The sequence below is a fragment of the Pholcus phalangioides genome, unplaced genomic scaffold (assembly GCF_987345545.1).
Source record: "Pholcus phalangioides strain wild (caught in Gottingen) unplaced genomic scaffold, Ppha-v1.0 ptg000004l_1, whole genome shotgun sequence".
Taxonomy (NCBI): domain Eukaryota; kingdom Metazoa; phylum Arthropoda; class Arachnida; order Araneae; family Pholcidae; genus Pholcus; species Pholcus phalangioides.
In genome coordinates, this window is record NW_028301597.1 from 24,942,072 (window position 1) to 24,957,429 (window position 15,358).

The following is a 15,358-nucleotide window of genomic DNA, read 5'->3' on the forward strand; positions in this document are numbered from 1 at the left end:
CATGGGCGATTTCAATTTTTTTTTTTTCTTTCCTATTTGCTTCCCATTAGTCGTGTATAATTGACCCCTTCTATTAGGTTGTTCGGAAAGTAATTTCGTTTTTTTTTATGAAAATGAAAAAGACTTTTCTTATAGTGAATAATATATTGTCCATTCTGGTCCAATACCTTTTGCCATCTTCCTGGCAGTAGCATGATTCCACGCTCGTAAAAAAACTGATCCAGGTGATTTTTGACCTCATTTGAAGTAAAGGTTTTAGTCTAAAAATTTTTGTAGAGACCAGAAAACAAATAATCAGAAGGTGCCAGTGGCAATATATTCCATCCCAGCTGTAAAAGCTTTTGACGAGTTACCAAACTTTTATGAGGTCTCGCACATTATCTTGGTGGAACACTAACCTTTTCTGTTTAAGTGAATCATTCAATTTGTCCAGCTGATGACAGTACACTTCAGAATCTATCATTGTGTTGTCCAGTAGAAGCTAAAAAAATTCTTTTAGTTTATTCCATGATCTCTTGCGTTTAACATTGTAGACAACCCATTTCTCGTCCCCAGTAATGCCCTTTAAAAATTTATAATTTTCTTGACATTTGAGAAGCAAATCACAAACTCGACACAAAATTCTTTGTTATGTCAAGCTTTGAGATTAAACCTAGGTGTTTCAAATGATCGTGAACGGTCGAATACAATAAATTTAATCTCACGAGTTGTTATTCGCCGGTTTGCATCAAAATTTTACAAACCAGTTTTGACACTGGCGTTCTGTCAATATATCTTCTCTGTATATATCGGATAATTTTTTTCTTGCTTGAATAACATTTTTACCCTTTCTATAGTAAAATATGCCAAAAATGCTTCTCACTTTCCATATTTGAAAGGGTACCAACTAAAAACTGCATAGGATCAAACTTTTTCACAAGTAAGCCTTGTTATATCAGCTGTTAAAATACATGATTATGCGGTTTAAGTATGAAGAAATACAATTAAGTGCTCTGTTGGAAAAAACAAAATTACTTTCCGAACAATCTAATACTTCAAAGGTTGAGAACCTTTGACCTAGAACCAGGGGTTTGGCATGCTTGGGTCACAGTGAACAATGCGACATATAAACAAAACAATCCTAGTGGAAAAGAGTGGGTGTGTCATACATCAGTTCAAAAACATCGTCAAATTTGTTAAATTTAGTGTCTAGTCAATGTTTGATAGGAAATAGGTTGGTTAGGACAAACATTGCCATGTTTTTATAAGTTAGGGGGGACACTCGTGTCCCAATGTACCTTGGCAAATATTTTCTTTTAGAACACTTGCATGTTGACGTTCTTCAACCAATGTTTAGGAAGGTGACTCTTTTGACTTGGGCCACTCTTATCAAGGTTTGTCATGGGCAAGTGTAGCCGGTTTACCATTGGTAATGATCGCCAATTGTTGGCGGCTGGTCGAACAGAATATCTTCCACTGCATCTGGCCACACATTGTTTTAAGAACGCCAAGTCACTAACCAGTGTATTCTGAAAGCAAATATGTGCCACTCCAGTCACTTTCAGTATGCTTAATTTGGAAGCTATTTTGCAAAACCTAAAAATTACGAGAATATGTGTTTAATGAAGCATAAATAATGTAGATTAATTAGCGATTTACCATATATAGGATAGTTATAACTAAAGTTCTGATTTCAAAACACTGAAAAAAGAACCATAGTCAGAATGACTAAAATTTACATGAATATTCCTGAAGCAATGGAATTTTATATGGCAAAGGGGAAAAACACTGAAAATGTAAAATCGACACTGCTCATCCAACTCATGGGAAATTTGCTCGCAGAATAAAAACGATAGCCAGTCGGGGCACAATAATAACTTAATTACAATCGCATGACTTCATAATTCATGGAAACATCACAAAAAAAAAAGTAATTGAACAAATAACTACAACTTGCTCAAGAAATGTATGTTGTCCACTGTTCTGGCTCAGGTGACAGCACAAAAATGCTTGTTGAATAACAGATCAGAGTATGTCATGATGTGTATGCAATCCGACCACTGTTTATAGCATTTTGAGGTACCCCCACAGCCAGAAGTTGCAAGGGTGTCAGGTGAACTGGCGGTTGGCCACATGTCATGTCATCCTGTTATTGTCAAAATTTTTCTTCAGCAGCTTTTACCTATTATAATCGCCCTGTATATAGCTGATTATTTTTTATAAATGTTACTACTATACAGTAGAACCTTGATTAACTGGGCTCAATAGTGAAAAGTATAAAAAAAAACTATTGAATATTAGGACTGGGTGATATACAGTATCAGGTATGCTGCTACTTATAAAGAAAATGTGATGTAATTAACTGCTAGTACATTGGTCTTTGTCGTTTAGGGATGACAGCGGGTGTCTTTATTGAATTATAAGACCACCTGTCCCTAGCATGATGGTGTCACTGCTGCTGCTTTGTGAAGGGGGAAAAAAATAGATAATACACCAATACATTTAGATGTGTGATGCAATCCTTATTCATGAATTTGCTAAAGATAGAGCATCAAAATATAGCCAAACGTTACAAAATGTGGTAAGAATGAGAAATTTTGGCTTCTTTATATAACTAAATAACGAAGCTGCTTCATATGAAAAAATATATATTCTCTTGGGTCACTTTTATGAGACTTTTGAAAAAAGACCATTTATACCATCAAAATATACCCAATAGAAAATGTAAGAATGAAAAATTTTGACTAATAATGAACCAATATATTTTTCAAGGAAAAAAATATTTAGGCCATTTTTGATTTTTTTTTTTTTAAACTAGGTTATTCTTAGTAATGCCGGTCACGTGACTTCTGAATATTAAAAATGACCCGACTATTATATACATCTTGCCATTGGGAACTCTAGGCTGAATCATCTGCCATTTGTGCATGAATTGTGACATCAATATTATAGCTACAGCCAATAGCTGTTTTCTATGGCCCCCCCCCCCCATAATTAGGTCACTGAATATAAAACTGGTTTTTCCCACCTTAAAATAGAGTACAGACTTATCTGTAGATAGATCTCTTAATGGAAGAGAAGCTCAATGTTGGAAAGAAAGCTTAGCTGACAACCTATGAGAATGAAACCTAAGTCACCTTCCTCCGGTGCCCTCAATCTTTCCCAGAATGGCCCAACATTGTAACAGACATCCCCAATGGAACAGAGCCTGGGCCACGTCTGTTTTAGAGGTCCTGAGTCCATCAGGATGCCCACACAACTGACAATTCCTTCCTCTCCCCAGATTTTAACAGAAAACCTGACATAAGTTCCAGAAATTTTGTCAATTTGTAATTGCCATATTAAAAAATTTGACGCCACACACAAATTGTTTAGTCACCACCATGACGACTTATAAAAGCGGAAAAAATGTTTTTAAGACAGTGCATCCTCTTACACAGAAATAGAAAAAGCATAAACATGAATATTTCGTAGTCATACCAGGCATATTTATGGGACGGAAAACCAAGCATGTTGAAACTGAGATTGGCGGGGAAAAGTATTCGATTTCAAGAAAGACCACTTCTGAATGACTTCAGAATGTTGATAATTTATTTAAATTCATACTATTGGTGGTCATAAAATAACACTGCAAACAACACAAGCCCCCTAGCAGCTGCAAAAATAGATGAATGAATGAAATTTGTGATGCAGATGTTTCAAAATATATGCTTGAGAATGACACAAAAGCATCACAGCTATGGCGACACAATTTCTATAAATTCAAATAAACACACACACATGCTTCATTTCTAAGTGATCTGCACAATGAAAAACATTAAATGGCTTCGAATAATACCCGTCGCACCATAAATGCTGACACAAAGATCTCACCAAGGGCATAGGTGCACCCGCCAACCCCCTCGGTGGAAGAACTTCTTGTAGCAGTAATATATTCTGCATTTGATAAAACAGTTTCCACATGCATATATTTGCCTGCATCCAGTGCTGGCATTTATCATGCTACTGGTACCATTTCAGCATCATTTATGGGTTTTTTTACTGCCCGATCATTTAGCAATGTTTAAAAGTGAGTATTGTTGTTTGAATTTAGTTGCTGTAAGAGCTAGGTTTTTGTTTCTCTCCTCATTCTCAACGCATACTCTGGAACATTTATATCTCAAATTTGATTCGCATTCATCAAGTTTTGCAGTCACTCAGGACTCATATATTGGCAAAGTTATTTTATGACCACTCTGTACCAATGTTCCGAAACAACATAACTGAAAATGTCCCTAGAACAATACTTTTTTCCATAAATCACAGATTTCATTACACTATGTGTATAAATATTTTTAAATTCATTAAAATTCTAAAAATTCTCCAGGTTCAAAATACAACTCTTCCACAGGGAAAAGTTTGTTATAACAAGGCACACTAGTGTTACTATAATGTGAATAAGGGTTTGCTTCACTCAGCCGCTGTCCGCACAACCAGCAGAAAAAAGTATTGCACTTGAAACATGTCATTTTGTTACACCCGTCAATTTTCTCGATCATAGTTTGACAACGAGGACATTTCTTGCCGTTGGAGTTCATCCATTCTTCGGAGAGAGTGTCGTTGACAATCAATTGTATTTCTCTCTTGCCATATTTCCTTTCGAGCCTAATCTTTTCTTCAGCACTGCCTTCCTGGTACTGGATGCACAAATCTTTTTTTTCCGAGAACTTTATATTACACGGCGCCACACCATGGTATGCCATCCGGCAGAACAAGCAAAACACAAAATTACATGTCGGACAACAACCCATATTACCATCAGGATCGCTGATAAGCGGAGTCTGACACATCTTGCGAGGACAATAAACAACATCATCCATGCCATCCAGAGTCCTGGACAACAACAGTGTGTCATATTTCTGGAAAAGCTCAACAGACACCAGCTGTTTCACTTCTTCCGCTTCCGCTTGAGACTCGCATTTATCAGAAGGACAATTCAGAGCAAGTACGTTTCCGTCCCTTATCTGGACTTCAAAATATGCCTTCAGACACTCTTTACAATAGAGGTGATTGCACTTGTTAAACCTCATGAATTCGCTGCCTTTTTTCGAACAAAAACATATATCACACATGACCCAATCATTGAGAAATGCTTCATTCCTCTTGTTCTTGTCATACTTGAGTAACAGCGACGTAAGCAAAGTGCCATTTGTTAGGTCCAAAACAGCCCTGCAGTCTAAACTTTCATCGCCACCATGAACGCTCGGCTTGATGTCGAATCTCCGCACTTGAACCCTGTCTTGCTGCGATGATGATGCTTCAGCGGGACATTTTTGAAGCTTGTCTTTCTCACGCGAGCTGACCCGTGAAGTCACAGATGACTTACAATTGCCACAACATTGAGAAGATTTAAATGATACTAATTTGGTTATGTCAAGGGTATCGTCTATTTTGAAGAAATGAAGAACTTCATTGACAAGAAAGTCTATCCAACGGAACAACACAACCTCACCAGCATTTTCTTGCCATATGGATTCCAGTTTCTTGCACAAATCCGAGAGTTGCTTGAGATTCAGCCACGAACAAGACAGTAGGAAAGCCGGGCACGTGCTCGAGGGATACGTGTCGGGGAACTCGAAAAACAGGTTTATTGGAGGAAGGTACTCGATCTTGCAATTGCCGGCGTGTTTCGGAACCTTTTCACCGAAGTGTACATAAAAAGTCGAAGGAAGTTGCACGTTTGCATTGAAGCGGCCTCTAGGAGGTGTCTCGTCTTCAATTACCAGTTGTTTCCCATCATATATACTGCGGAGGGCTAAAATTTCCTCGTTCTGGAGGTCCACGTTATTCATGATGTCAATTATATTCAATCATATAAACTTCCTTCCTTCAAGATACAGTAAAAAAGAAAAAAAACAATAGCATAATCTTATCTAGAAAACAACGTGACTCCTGAAAAAACTCAATCTTCATTATACAGGATCCGGCTTTTTGGGTTATTCCCCTGCTTCTGCGGATATCCTGATTTCGCTTTTCATTCACAAAAAAAAAAACTTTATTAATAATCATGAGTAATTTCATGAAATACTGAATAAAAATGATATATTTTTAGTTTAAAAATGCATATTTTAATACCCTGTTTCCATAAATTTTCTTGCGAGACATTTTCCAGGAAAGCTGAGTCATTTCAAAGGCAAATGTTTATTTTTAACTGGAATTGTTATTTTCGTGCAACGCCATTTCCTTGATAAGGCGAAACTGTATTAATTTAATTTATCGGTAATAAAAGGTTTTATTCCCGCTAAATTACCTTAATATGGCGAAGTCTGGCGGCAATACTGCTCCTGAGAACAAGAATGATACTGAGAATAGGGAGCACGAGGATGAAAACATGGAAGATGATGAGGAGGAGGACATGGGTAAGGATGGTCCTACATCTTTGTGTTTATTGTGAACTTGTTTAATGAATAAAATATTTCTTATTTATTTCACGGGCAATTTTTATGTTTATTTTGATTTTATTCAAATTTTACGTGTATTTTTAAATTTTATTGTTCAAGTGTTTTTTGTAAGCATATGGTGAGGATTGCATCATACAACCTATCTCAGTTTAATTAACTGCTAATCTGTACTTTCAATGAACTTAGCTTCTTATACACTCAGTTAATTCGTGTTGGTCCATTGATGAAGGTAATGGTCAGGGCTTCATGTAGTTTACTGATCAGTGTATGGTATCTGGGACAGGGTTGGTTGAAAGTCAAAAAATGTTTTGAACACAATAGGTATATACATAGCCCCCCACATCCTGTAGCAGGGTCCCTAGGCTGGGATCTTTTGCGAGCCTCTTCTGTAGTTAATTTAGAGCATGAAAAAGCAAAAAATGATGAGAACCGTCCTGGGCCCCAGGGCTAGTGCCCTGTCAGCCCCCCCCATGTGGGGGCCATGGGTATATAACATGTGAAATACTTACTTTTTTTTTCCACATTACACAATGTTTTATTTTTTAACATGAAATAGACGATTTCAGTGATGTCAACGCTTCGCGCGAAGGCTTTGTACTATACAAAGTATTGGCTCTACGCGATGCCCAAACACACATTAACCAGTTTTCCCGTCGAAACCACCCCACGCTGTGGTATTTTGAATTTTTCAGCATGGCAGCTCCGAACCTGGCTTGCTGTACTTGTGTCGGAAAGAATGTTTCGGCGTAGGAGCTCTGATAAAAAGAACACTGAGATGGGGGTCTGAGGTTGCTAGATGTCTGTATATATATATGGCCAACAAGAGCATATACAGGTTGAGATTGTATTGAATATTCATGAATTATTGAGGAACTCTGTGACCTCAGAACATTATTTCGGGAAGGGGGGTGGGCTCATGTGGCCTAAGCCCTCTAGGTTCCAGTGCCATTGAGGTGCTGTATTTAGTATTTAATGAACTTTGAATTAAAATTTAAAAAAAAATTAAATTTTTAAGTAATTATTTTTTATTGTACCATGATTATGTTGTCCTAGGGGGTGCCCCCACGGCAAATCTGAACAATCGTCATTACTGACGAGCTTTAAGCCAATGTTGGCATGTCTGTATACATATATATATATATACTAGCTATAATACCCGGCGCTGCCCGGGTTTTCTTGAATGAGGCTTTTTGGATCACGTGATATCTCCCTCTTTCTTTGAGGGACATGCAAACCGTGTCTAAGTTAACCAATATGGCGACTTCATGAAATAAATGATGCTGATGATTCTGACGACTATTGAAAAAAGTGGCAAACTATTATAAAGGCATAAACTATTATACATATACTAACAGGATTAAAGAAGTGACAAACCATTGTAAAGGCATATACACGTCTGAAACGCATTGCTAAGGAACCCTGGTAACCAAAGTAAACGTTTGGAAAGTGATTGTTTAGGCTGAGAAACCATTGTTGCTGACAGTTTTTTGCCCATTTGGGGCATTTGCCCTGTTCTGACGAACGTTTAAAGTAGCCTATCATTCAAGTCGGGTCCCATTCGGTATATATGCAAAATTTGGCGACGATCGATTTAAAATTGTAGATTTGTATAGATACATACACACACACACACACAGAAAATCAATTTTATATATATAGATATATACATATATATTTTTGTTTTGATAAATTTTCAGAAATAATTTCAAAACAAAAAATTAAACCAAACTTGATTATTAAAAAAATAATCGTCATTCTAAGAAGATACAGAACTGTTGTTTTCTTCATACACTTAAATTCTGTATCACTCATATTTCTTTGCAAGTCGTGTAAGAGAATATTCTTATAGAAAATAATAAGAATTATTCTCAAGTTATTGATGGAGATTATTTATTATAATACATGTTATTATACAAATATTCTTGAGAATAATCTTGGAGGTTGACTATAATAACTTATAAATAACTGAAGAATATTCGAGAATATTCTTTGGAAGAACTATTAATAACTTGAGAATAATTCTTCTTATTTTCAATAAGAATATTCTCAAGTTATTTACAATAGTAGTCCTTCCAGAGAATATTCTCCTAAAGATTATTCTCGAAAATTTTACATCTCTAAGTGGGGCATAATGCTTGGGAGCTGACAATAGTTGTAGTATAATCCCTTTTGATGATATCCTGGCAATTTTTCTTTGGCAAGAGAAGCGCCCGAAAGCATGATGAGAAGTCATTGAGAGTAAAACAGAGCCACACTTTCAGACCTTTTGCTTTCCAAAGAAAAAAAAATGAACAAGAAAATACCAAAACAACATTCTTTGACTAAATAGGGTACGAAGATACAACAAGGGAAAACAATGAGTTGCTCAGAATAAAATGTTTAAACAAGAAAAGCCTTAAAATGCTAATGATCTGACATAAATGAGCAACCACTGTACAAAAGCCTATTGTTACTAGCTATCTCTAGGAAGTGACGTCACCTTCAGATGATAACCAACAGTAACAAAAAGGTAATGACAACCCAGCCTAAAGAAATAATGTAATAATAGCAAACAGGGAAAAAATACACATGGAAGAAAAGGGCCAACATACTAGAAAGGAAATCACCAAAAAAAAAGGGGGGGATTAGCTGTTTCCAGCTAATTCATGTTGATCCATTGATAAAGCTGAATCTTGGAGCATCATGTAGTTTACTGAACAGTACAAAGTATCCAATCAAGGGCCTGTTACTGGCATAGGCAAACAGGCCCAGGGCTCTAAAATTGGTTGCATTTTGTATTATGGGGGTAAACTAGGAATAGGATAAACTAAAATGTAACCAGGCTCAGTTATGAAGTGTCCCAAAGGATGCTGACAAGTTTTCTCCAACCCTCCCTCAACATGATATGAGACCAGAAAACACATACATACATTCAAACTTGGTTTCAAACTACATCAAAGGTTCTGTGAATTTTTTCATCGTAACCAAGATTGTCATTTTCAAGATTTTTTTGACAAAAAATGTTTTCAGATGCAATCAAATGTTGTGGAAAAAGCTGTTTTTTCATTATGATTAGAGTAACTGAATTTGACCGACTGAAAATGGGTAATTGAAGCCTTTTGTATGAGATATCACTGATTCCTGCCAAAAATATTACCAAACTGTCAATTGAATCAACAAATATGACTAAAATGACTAGCCCTTGGCGAGAAATATCCTACAATACCGGAAAATATGTAACGATTTGAAATTAGCAAGGGAAAAAAAGTTGACTTAAAAAATTGTCAACGAATAAGGCAAATACTAAAAAAATTCCTAATACCAAGAAATATTAAAAAATTCTTTGATTCTGGTATTTGCCTTATTCGTTGAAGATTTTTTGAGTATTATTAGGCAAAGTTTTTCCCCTTTTGTTTTCAATATTTGAACAAGAGAACTTTTTTTTAATTTATTGCCAATACCTCAAATACAGATCATTCAAATTTGTTGCCAAAAGCCTGTATGTAAAAGTGTTAATAAACCTCAAATTTTATTAAACACTTGGCAAAAGATCAAGCACGGTTTGGAAATTTGCAGGGCCACTAATGGTGTTCACATGGAACTGTTCACATCAACCTGTAAATCTCCAAAGCAGAATGTTTTGCGATGACCCCTTGGCTGACTGGAAATTTTCTGCAGTAAAAATTCTCATAATAAGAGTTTTCTACATTTTTCTCTAAATTCTTCCAGATTGTTCTGCAGTAGCACTGAATGTTTCACGATGTATGTCACCGATTTTGGCATATTCTGCTTTTGGGTTGTATACAGTTGAATACTGTTATAGTAAAAAAAACCTCTTTTTAACAAACACTTTTCTAATCCCCCAGATAAGGTGGAATTCCTTTATAATGAAATTTTGTTATAACAAAGCAATTTCTTCGGCCAGTTGGAGTTTGTTATAATGGGATTCGACTATATAAACTTGAGGGGGTTGACTTTCCATGCAGACAAAATTTACACCTTATCATGGGTGGTTCTCTCGCTATAAACCATTTGATTTGAACGCATCTAGACCTGACACCCTGTATTTCAAAATCAGAATACTTCATCTCAATTTTTAATTTGAGTGCACTGTTTCATTGACCACAAATTCAATGCCAATGTAGTGCATGTGTTTTATGATTACTATACCAAAGGTGCGTCGACATCAGCAGTTCTTAACCTTTTTCAGTTGCGACCCTAAATCAACTACGAGATCAGCTTTGTGACCCGTGGGACTGTTTTCCGAAATTAAGGAAACTAGTGATGCAATAACTATTTATAACAGGACTATAAGTGAATTTGTGAAACTCATTTAGGATGCTTGTGAATCGAGTTTGGGTAGTGCTCCATAATCAAGAATCCATCTGCAAATAAATTTTACGACCCATTTCAGAAACTCCTGCAAATCATGTTTGAGTCATGATCAATAGCTCGAGAGTCCTCAGTTGTAAGTGGATTTGTATGACCCATCTCAGAAGGCTCTGGGAATCGAGTCCCATTGCTCAAAAATCCATGTCTGTAAGTAGATTCATACAACCCATTTCAGAAACCCCTGCGATTAAAATTTGGGTTGTGATCCCAAGAATCCCTGCTGTTAGAAGAGTTTTAAGACCCATCTGGAAATTCCTGCGACCCAAGTTTGGGTCCCATAGGTTAAGAACCATTGGTCTACATCTTATGCGTTGTCCTTGAAATGTGCTGAATGTTGTCGGTAAATTAGACTTGCATCACACCTCTGGTATTTTGTATAGCATGAGGCTGCCGCAATACAGTCATGAGTAGTTTTTGTTTGTATAGATATTATGTAGTTGGGCCTTCACACTTTTATGTCACATTTGAAGTGGCACAACTCAATAATTTTTTGTTCAATAATTTGAAACTTTATTTTTGTTATGTGTTTGCTGTTTGATATATATTTCTTCATTATGAAAACAACACAGCTGTGTTATTATTTTTTTAAATATACAGTAAGCCTATATTAGGCCATGTCCCATGTGCCAAATTCCCACAGCAACTAACAAATTGGTATTGGTGGCTATTTTTCTAAATTTTGCTATGTGTAGTTGCAGTCACTTTCTGACATACCAACGTTTCACTTGGAGTTTTCAAGCTAAGAACCGAAATACAGTAAAACCTCTCTTTTGCGGACACAGACGAGAGAAAAAAAATTTGCCTGTAAAAGAGGGGTGACTGTTAATTCAGGGGTTTAAAAGTGCATACATTTATTATACAAGGGGAAATTATTATTTGGCTGTAAAAGAGGGTTGACCGCATCTGAAGGGTGTCTGTTAAGAGTGGTTTTACTGTATTAGTCACTATTGACAAAATCCTAGCTTCACGAAAACAGTATTGATAATAATCATTTGTGGTTGTATTTTTTATAAGCTACATAACATAACTATGTACATATTTTAAAGGCTCATAAAAATTATCTCGTTCACAGAGCTTCAAAAAAGTTTTATTTTTACATAGATCGTTCGATGCTACATTGGATGCTTCATCTAAGATGCCTTAGATATTGATGCCTGTTCATCCCTTGTCAAAATTTCTTCTGACACAGAGGTACAATGAAAAAGATGCCAAGACAACCACGAATCATATTGCTGTCCCAAAGAAGTCCCCATACAGAGCAGTTATGCATTAAACCATTCTGTGAGCCTCATGAAAAGAAAAGCCATTTGGAATCAACTCTAGGTCCCGGTCTGATTAGCCCTCATGTGCAGAAGTTGACAGTGGTGATCAAATGATCAGAGATGTCATCTGCACATTGTATATCAAAAAGTCACATCTGTGTGATCAAAACTTTGGTAAATCATGTCAGAATGAATGAAATTCCATTATTATATCTATATCACTCTAAATTCACATTTTGTTGTGAATTGTTTGTTCACTTTGCGATATGATTTACTATTCGAAAAAATGGGAAAATTTTGCTTTGAGGAAAACGACGAACTGTCAAATTTTATCAAAATTAAATTTTCTTTTGTGATTATTTATAGCTGTTTTGATAGTTTTGTAAAAATTTAATTTTTAGTTGGAGTATATTTTTATCACCAATAAATCTGCAGCCCCTATTTCTTTTCACACAAAAAAATTTCACTACACAAATGTATGACACAATCTTTTCACGAAGGCAATTCGTAGGTCATCAGACAGCCAACCACTTTAGGCTGGGCAGCGAGAAAAAAACTTCAATTTTGATCCTCAATGTACAATAATCAGGCTTATAAAAAAAATATTAAAGAGATGGTATTTATCAGTTATAGAGCCCTCACATTTTTGTGACTCTTTCACTTGTTGCCAACATTCCAGTTGGTGAGCTTTAGCTATGCTTAACTTTTGACTGATCCATTGTACATATACAAAACTTATCATAGAGGTAATATAAAGCTCTTTATTATCTCTGCTTGACATAACATTGTGCTATAACTGATTTTCGCCTGTAAATATTGTTATCTCACTAGCATTGTTGCAAAAATTCACTGACTGAAATACCTTTGTTCTGAACGAAAGTTATTACATCTTTCATTTGGAGCAAATTGGAAAGACAAGAATATGGGCAAGACTGAAAACGTGAGAAAAGCTTGCATGAGAAAAATGAAAGACTTTTTGGGGTGATAAATGATAGATTTGGAGGATGCAATAGGATATTTTCTGAAGCTCACCAGCATCTGAGTTGGCAAGAAGTGGAAAGGCTGGAAAAAATTTTTGGTATACATTTATAGGGCGGGGGGGGGGGGGATAAGTAACAAAGAAATTGGAAGAATAACAAAAATTTCTGTTGGAAGCTAATTTGACAATCTTGATAAGAGAGTTCAGATAATGGGGTATGTGGAAACCCGTTTATGATTATATTTGGTATTTAATTCTACTAAAAATGTGAACATTGTTAATGTGTATAATTTCTTTTAAAATATAGATTATTCTCAATTGTACAATGCATTAGAAGAAATCAGCAGCTACCTTGATGATCTTGAAGAACGAAACCAAGTTCTGAATAAGGAGTTGAGAAATCTCCTTGAATCCAATCGGGAGATCAGGAGGGAGCTGCAGAATTCAGCTGCTTGAATATCTCTGGTCATTTTCCATAGGTGATGTTGTTATGAAACTGTAAATTCAAATTTAACCTTGTATGTATAAGTTTCCAAAGCGAAAAAATTTCTCCTTTATTATATAGTTTCGTTACGCTAGATCAAAAGAAAAAATTGTATTGTATTCCTCATGCAAGTATATTTGAAACACAATTTAGTGATCTGTTGGAAATTTTCTTTTGTATGCTAAAATTCAAGTTTTTTGCATTAGATTACTTGAAAAAATGTGAATGATGAAAAGATATTTCAATTTACTGAAAAGAATATATATTTTTTGATATAAGGTGGTTTAATATATATCGTTGACAAGCACTGTGCGCAAAATATGAAGTGGAAATTTAAAAAATATGAATATCTTTATTCAAGAGATTTGTTTTTGTAAAAGTACTTAACGAACAAAGAGATTAACAGTGGTGGTTCCGTTAAGTGTATAGGAACAAGTAGTCAGGAAGAAACGATAAAATTTTATTTTGATTAAAAACTAAACTCTATAGAAAATGTTTAAATATTATATATATATATTTATTTATATATATAGTAGTGTTTGTTATTTTCAGAAATCTTTTGTCGCGTTTTTGGTCTTCGTAAGTCATGAATGAAACATAGCATTGATGCATGTTTGTATCAGAGTCATGATGCTTGAAGTTCATTTTATTGTCTCATCACAAACGAATGTCGATCGTGAGAAGTGTATAAAGTATGTGTACTGACCTCGTGTATTATATTTCACTGATTGAATTTTTTGAAACAAAGTGATTTTGTTACTTGTGGTATTTAGAAGGAAATTTCATAATTTTGCTCCAGCTGCATGTCAAACGATGATCATAACAGTAGCATGAAAGATTTACTGTTTGGTTATCTTGAATTATTCTGTAAAAACACTGGAAAAGTGTTCTTGTTTTTATCCTGAAAAGTTATGGTTACTCATACTTTTTTTTTTTACCTGCTTCAAGACGTGATGCAAGAAAGCTGTTGCAGTTTACTGAAATATCTTTATTAAAGTGGTTATATTTCTTATGGAGATTACCTATTATAAAAGTGTAGGAAGGCGCTATAAGTTAAGAAAATTAAGAATTAAGCCAGTTTTTTTATTTTATTTTTATGCATCTGATTCTTGATGATCTAAGAATTTTTGTATAGCCTGGATTATGTGAATATGTTCATATGTGTGCATAATATATGTACATAGGCAATAAAATTGGTGATATCACACACAAAAAATTCATGTTATCAGCTCTTAAATTGCTGTAAACTTACAGGGGGGGCTATTTGAACCAATGCTGAAAAAAAGGTTACACAATGTAAAAAATGGTTAACGAATGTTACCTAGTGGCTATTCTAATGAATATTTCCAAACAGTTTCGATTCTACCTGACAAGACACATTATCTGTCAACTTATGTATTTGGGTTACTGATACACCTGCTATTTTGGGTACCGTTTGCTAAACATATTTGTGCTACTCAGTTTCAGCTGGAATTTTTGTCAAGAAAGTTTTATTTTTAGTCATGAAAATGACATGTCATTTTTATGTAAGTCAAATTTTCCTACATGAGTTAACCGATAATGTCTCCTGTCGGGCAGAATCAAAACTGCTTGGGAATATTTATTGGAATAGCTGCTACGTGACATTGAATCTTTTTTCAGCATAAGTACAAAGTAGCCCCAGATTACGATAATTCATTTTATGGAAGTATAATTTCTGAGTTTTTTGCATGCAGTACCATTGAAGAATAGAATGAGAAGTTTTTGAGTTAAATTAGTTTTGGGTTTCCCCCTTGATTAGGATGAAAATCCATTGATACTTGTGTTTTGCAAGTGAAAGAAGTGTGTATTTGACAAACAGCTT

General features: G+C 35.2%; 2 protein-coding genes across 2 annotated transcripts; one reads left to right on the forward strand and one right to left on the reverse strand.

Moving 5' to 3' along the window:
* Positions 1-3,444: 3,444 nt before the first annotated feature.
* On the reverse strand, positions 3,445-5,923 carry LOC149086969 (E3 ubiquitin-protein ligase RNF14-like). Its single transcript, XM_089231178.1, has one exon. The coding sequence runs from the start codon at positions 5,808-5,810 to the stop codon at positions 4,323-4,325; it is 1,488 nt and encodes a 495-aa protein (XP_089087304.1). The 5' UTR covers positions 5,811-5,923; the 3' UTR covers positions 3,445-4,322.
* A 227-nt stretch (positions 5,924-6,150) lies between these two features.
* LOC149086970 (bublin coiled-coil protein) lies at positions 6,151-14,735 on the forward strand. Its single transcript, XM_089231180.1, has 2 exons — positions 6,151-6,377; positions 13,339-14,735. The coding sequence occupies exons 1-2, from the start codon at positions 6,275-6,277 to the stop codon at positions 13,485-13,487; spliced, it is 252 nt and encodes an 83-aa protein (XP_089087306.1). The 5' UTR covers positions 6,151-6,274; the 3' UTR covers positions 13,488-14,735.
* Positions 14,736-15,358: the final 623 nt, after the last annotated feature.

Bases quoted from the DNA above. Each gene is read 5' to 3' on its own strand.
- LOC149086970 (XM_089231180.1), top strand. From the start codon at position 6,275: ATGGCGAAGTCTGGCGGCAATACTGCTCCTGAGAACAAGAATGATACT. The intron at 6,378-13,338 runs GTAAGGATGGTC...TTTAAAATATAG, and splicing joins TGATGAGGAGGAGGACATGG to ATTATTCTCAATTGTACAAT.
- LOC149086969 (XM_089231178.1), bottom strand. From the start codon at position 5,810: ATGAATAACGTGGACCTCCAGAACGAGGAAATTTTAGCCCTCCGCAGT.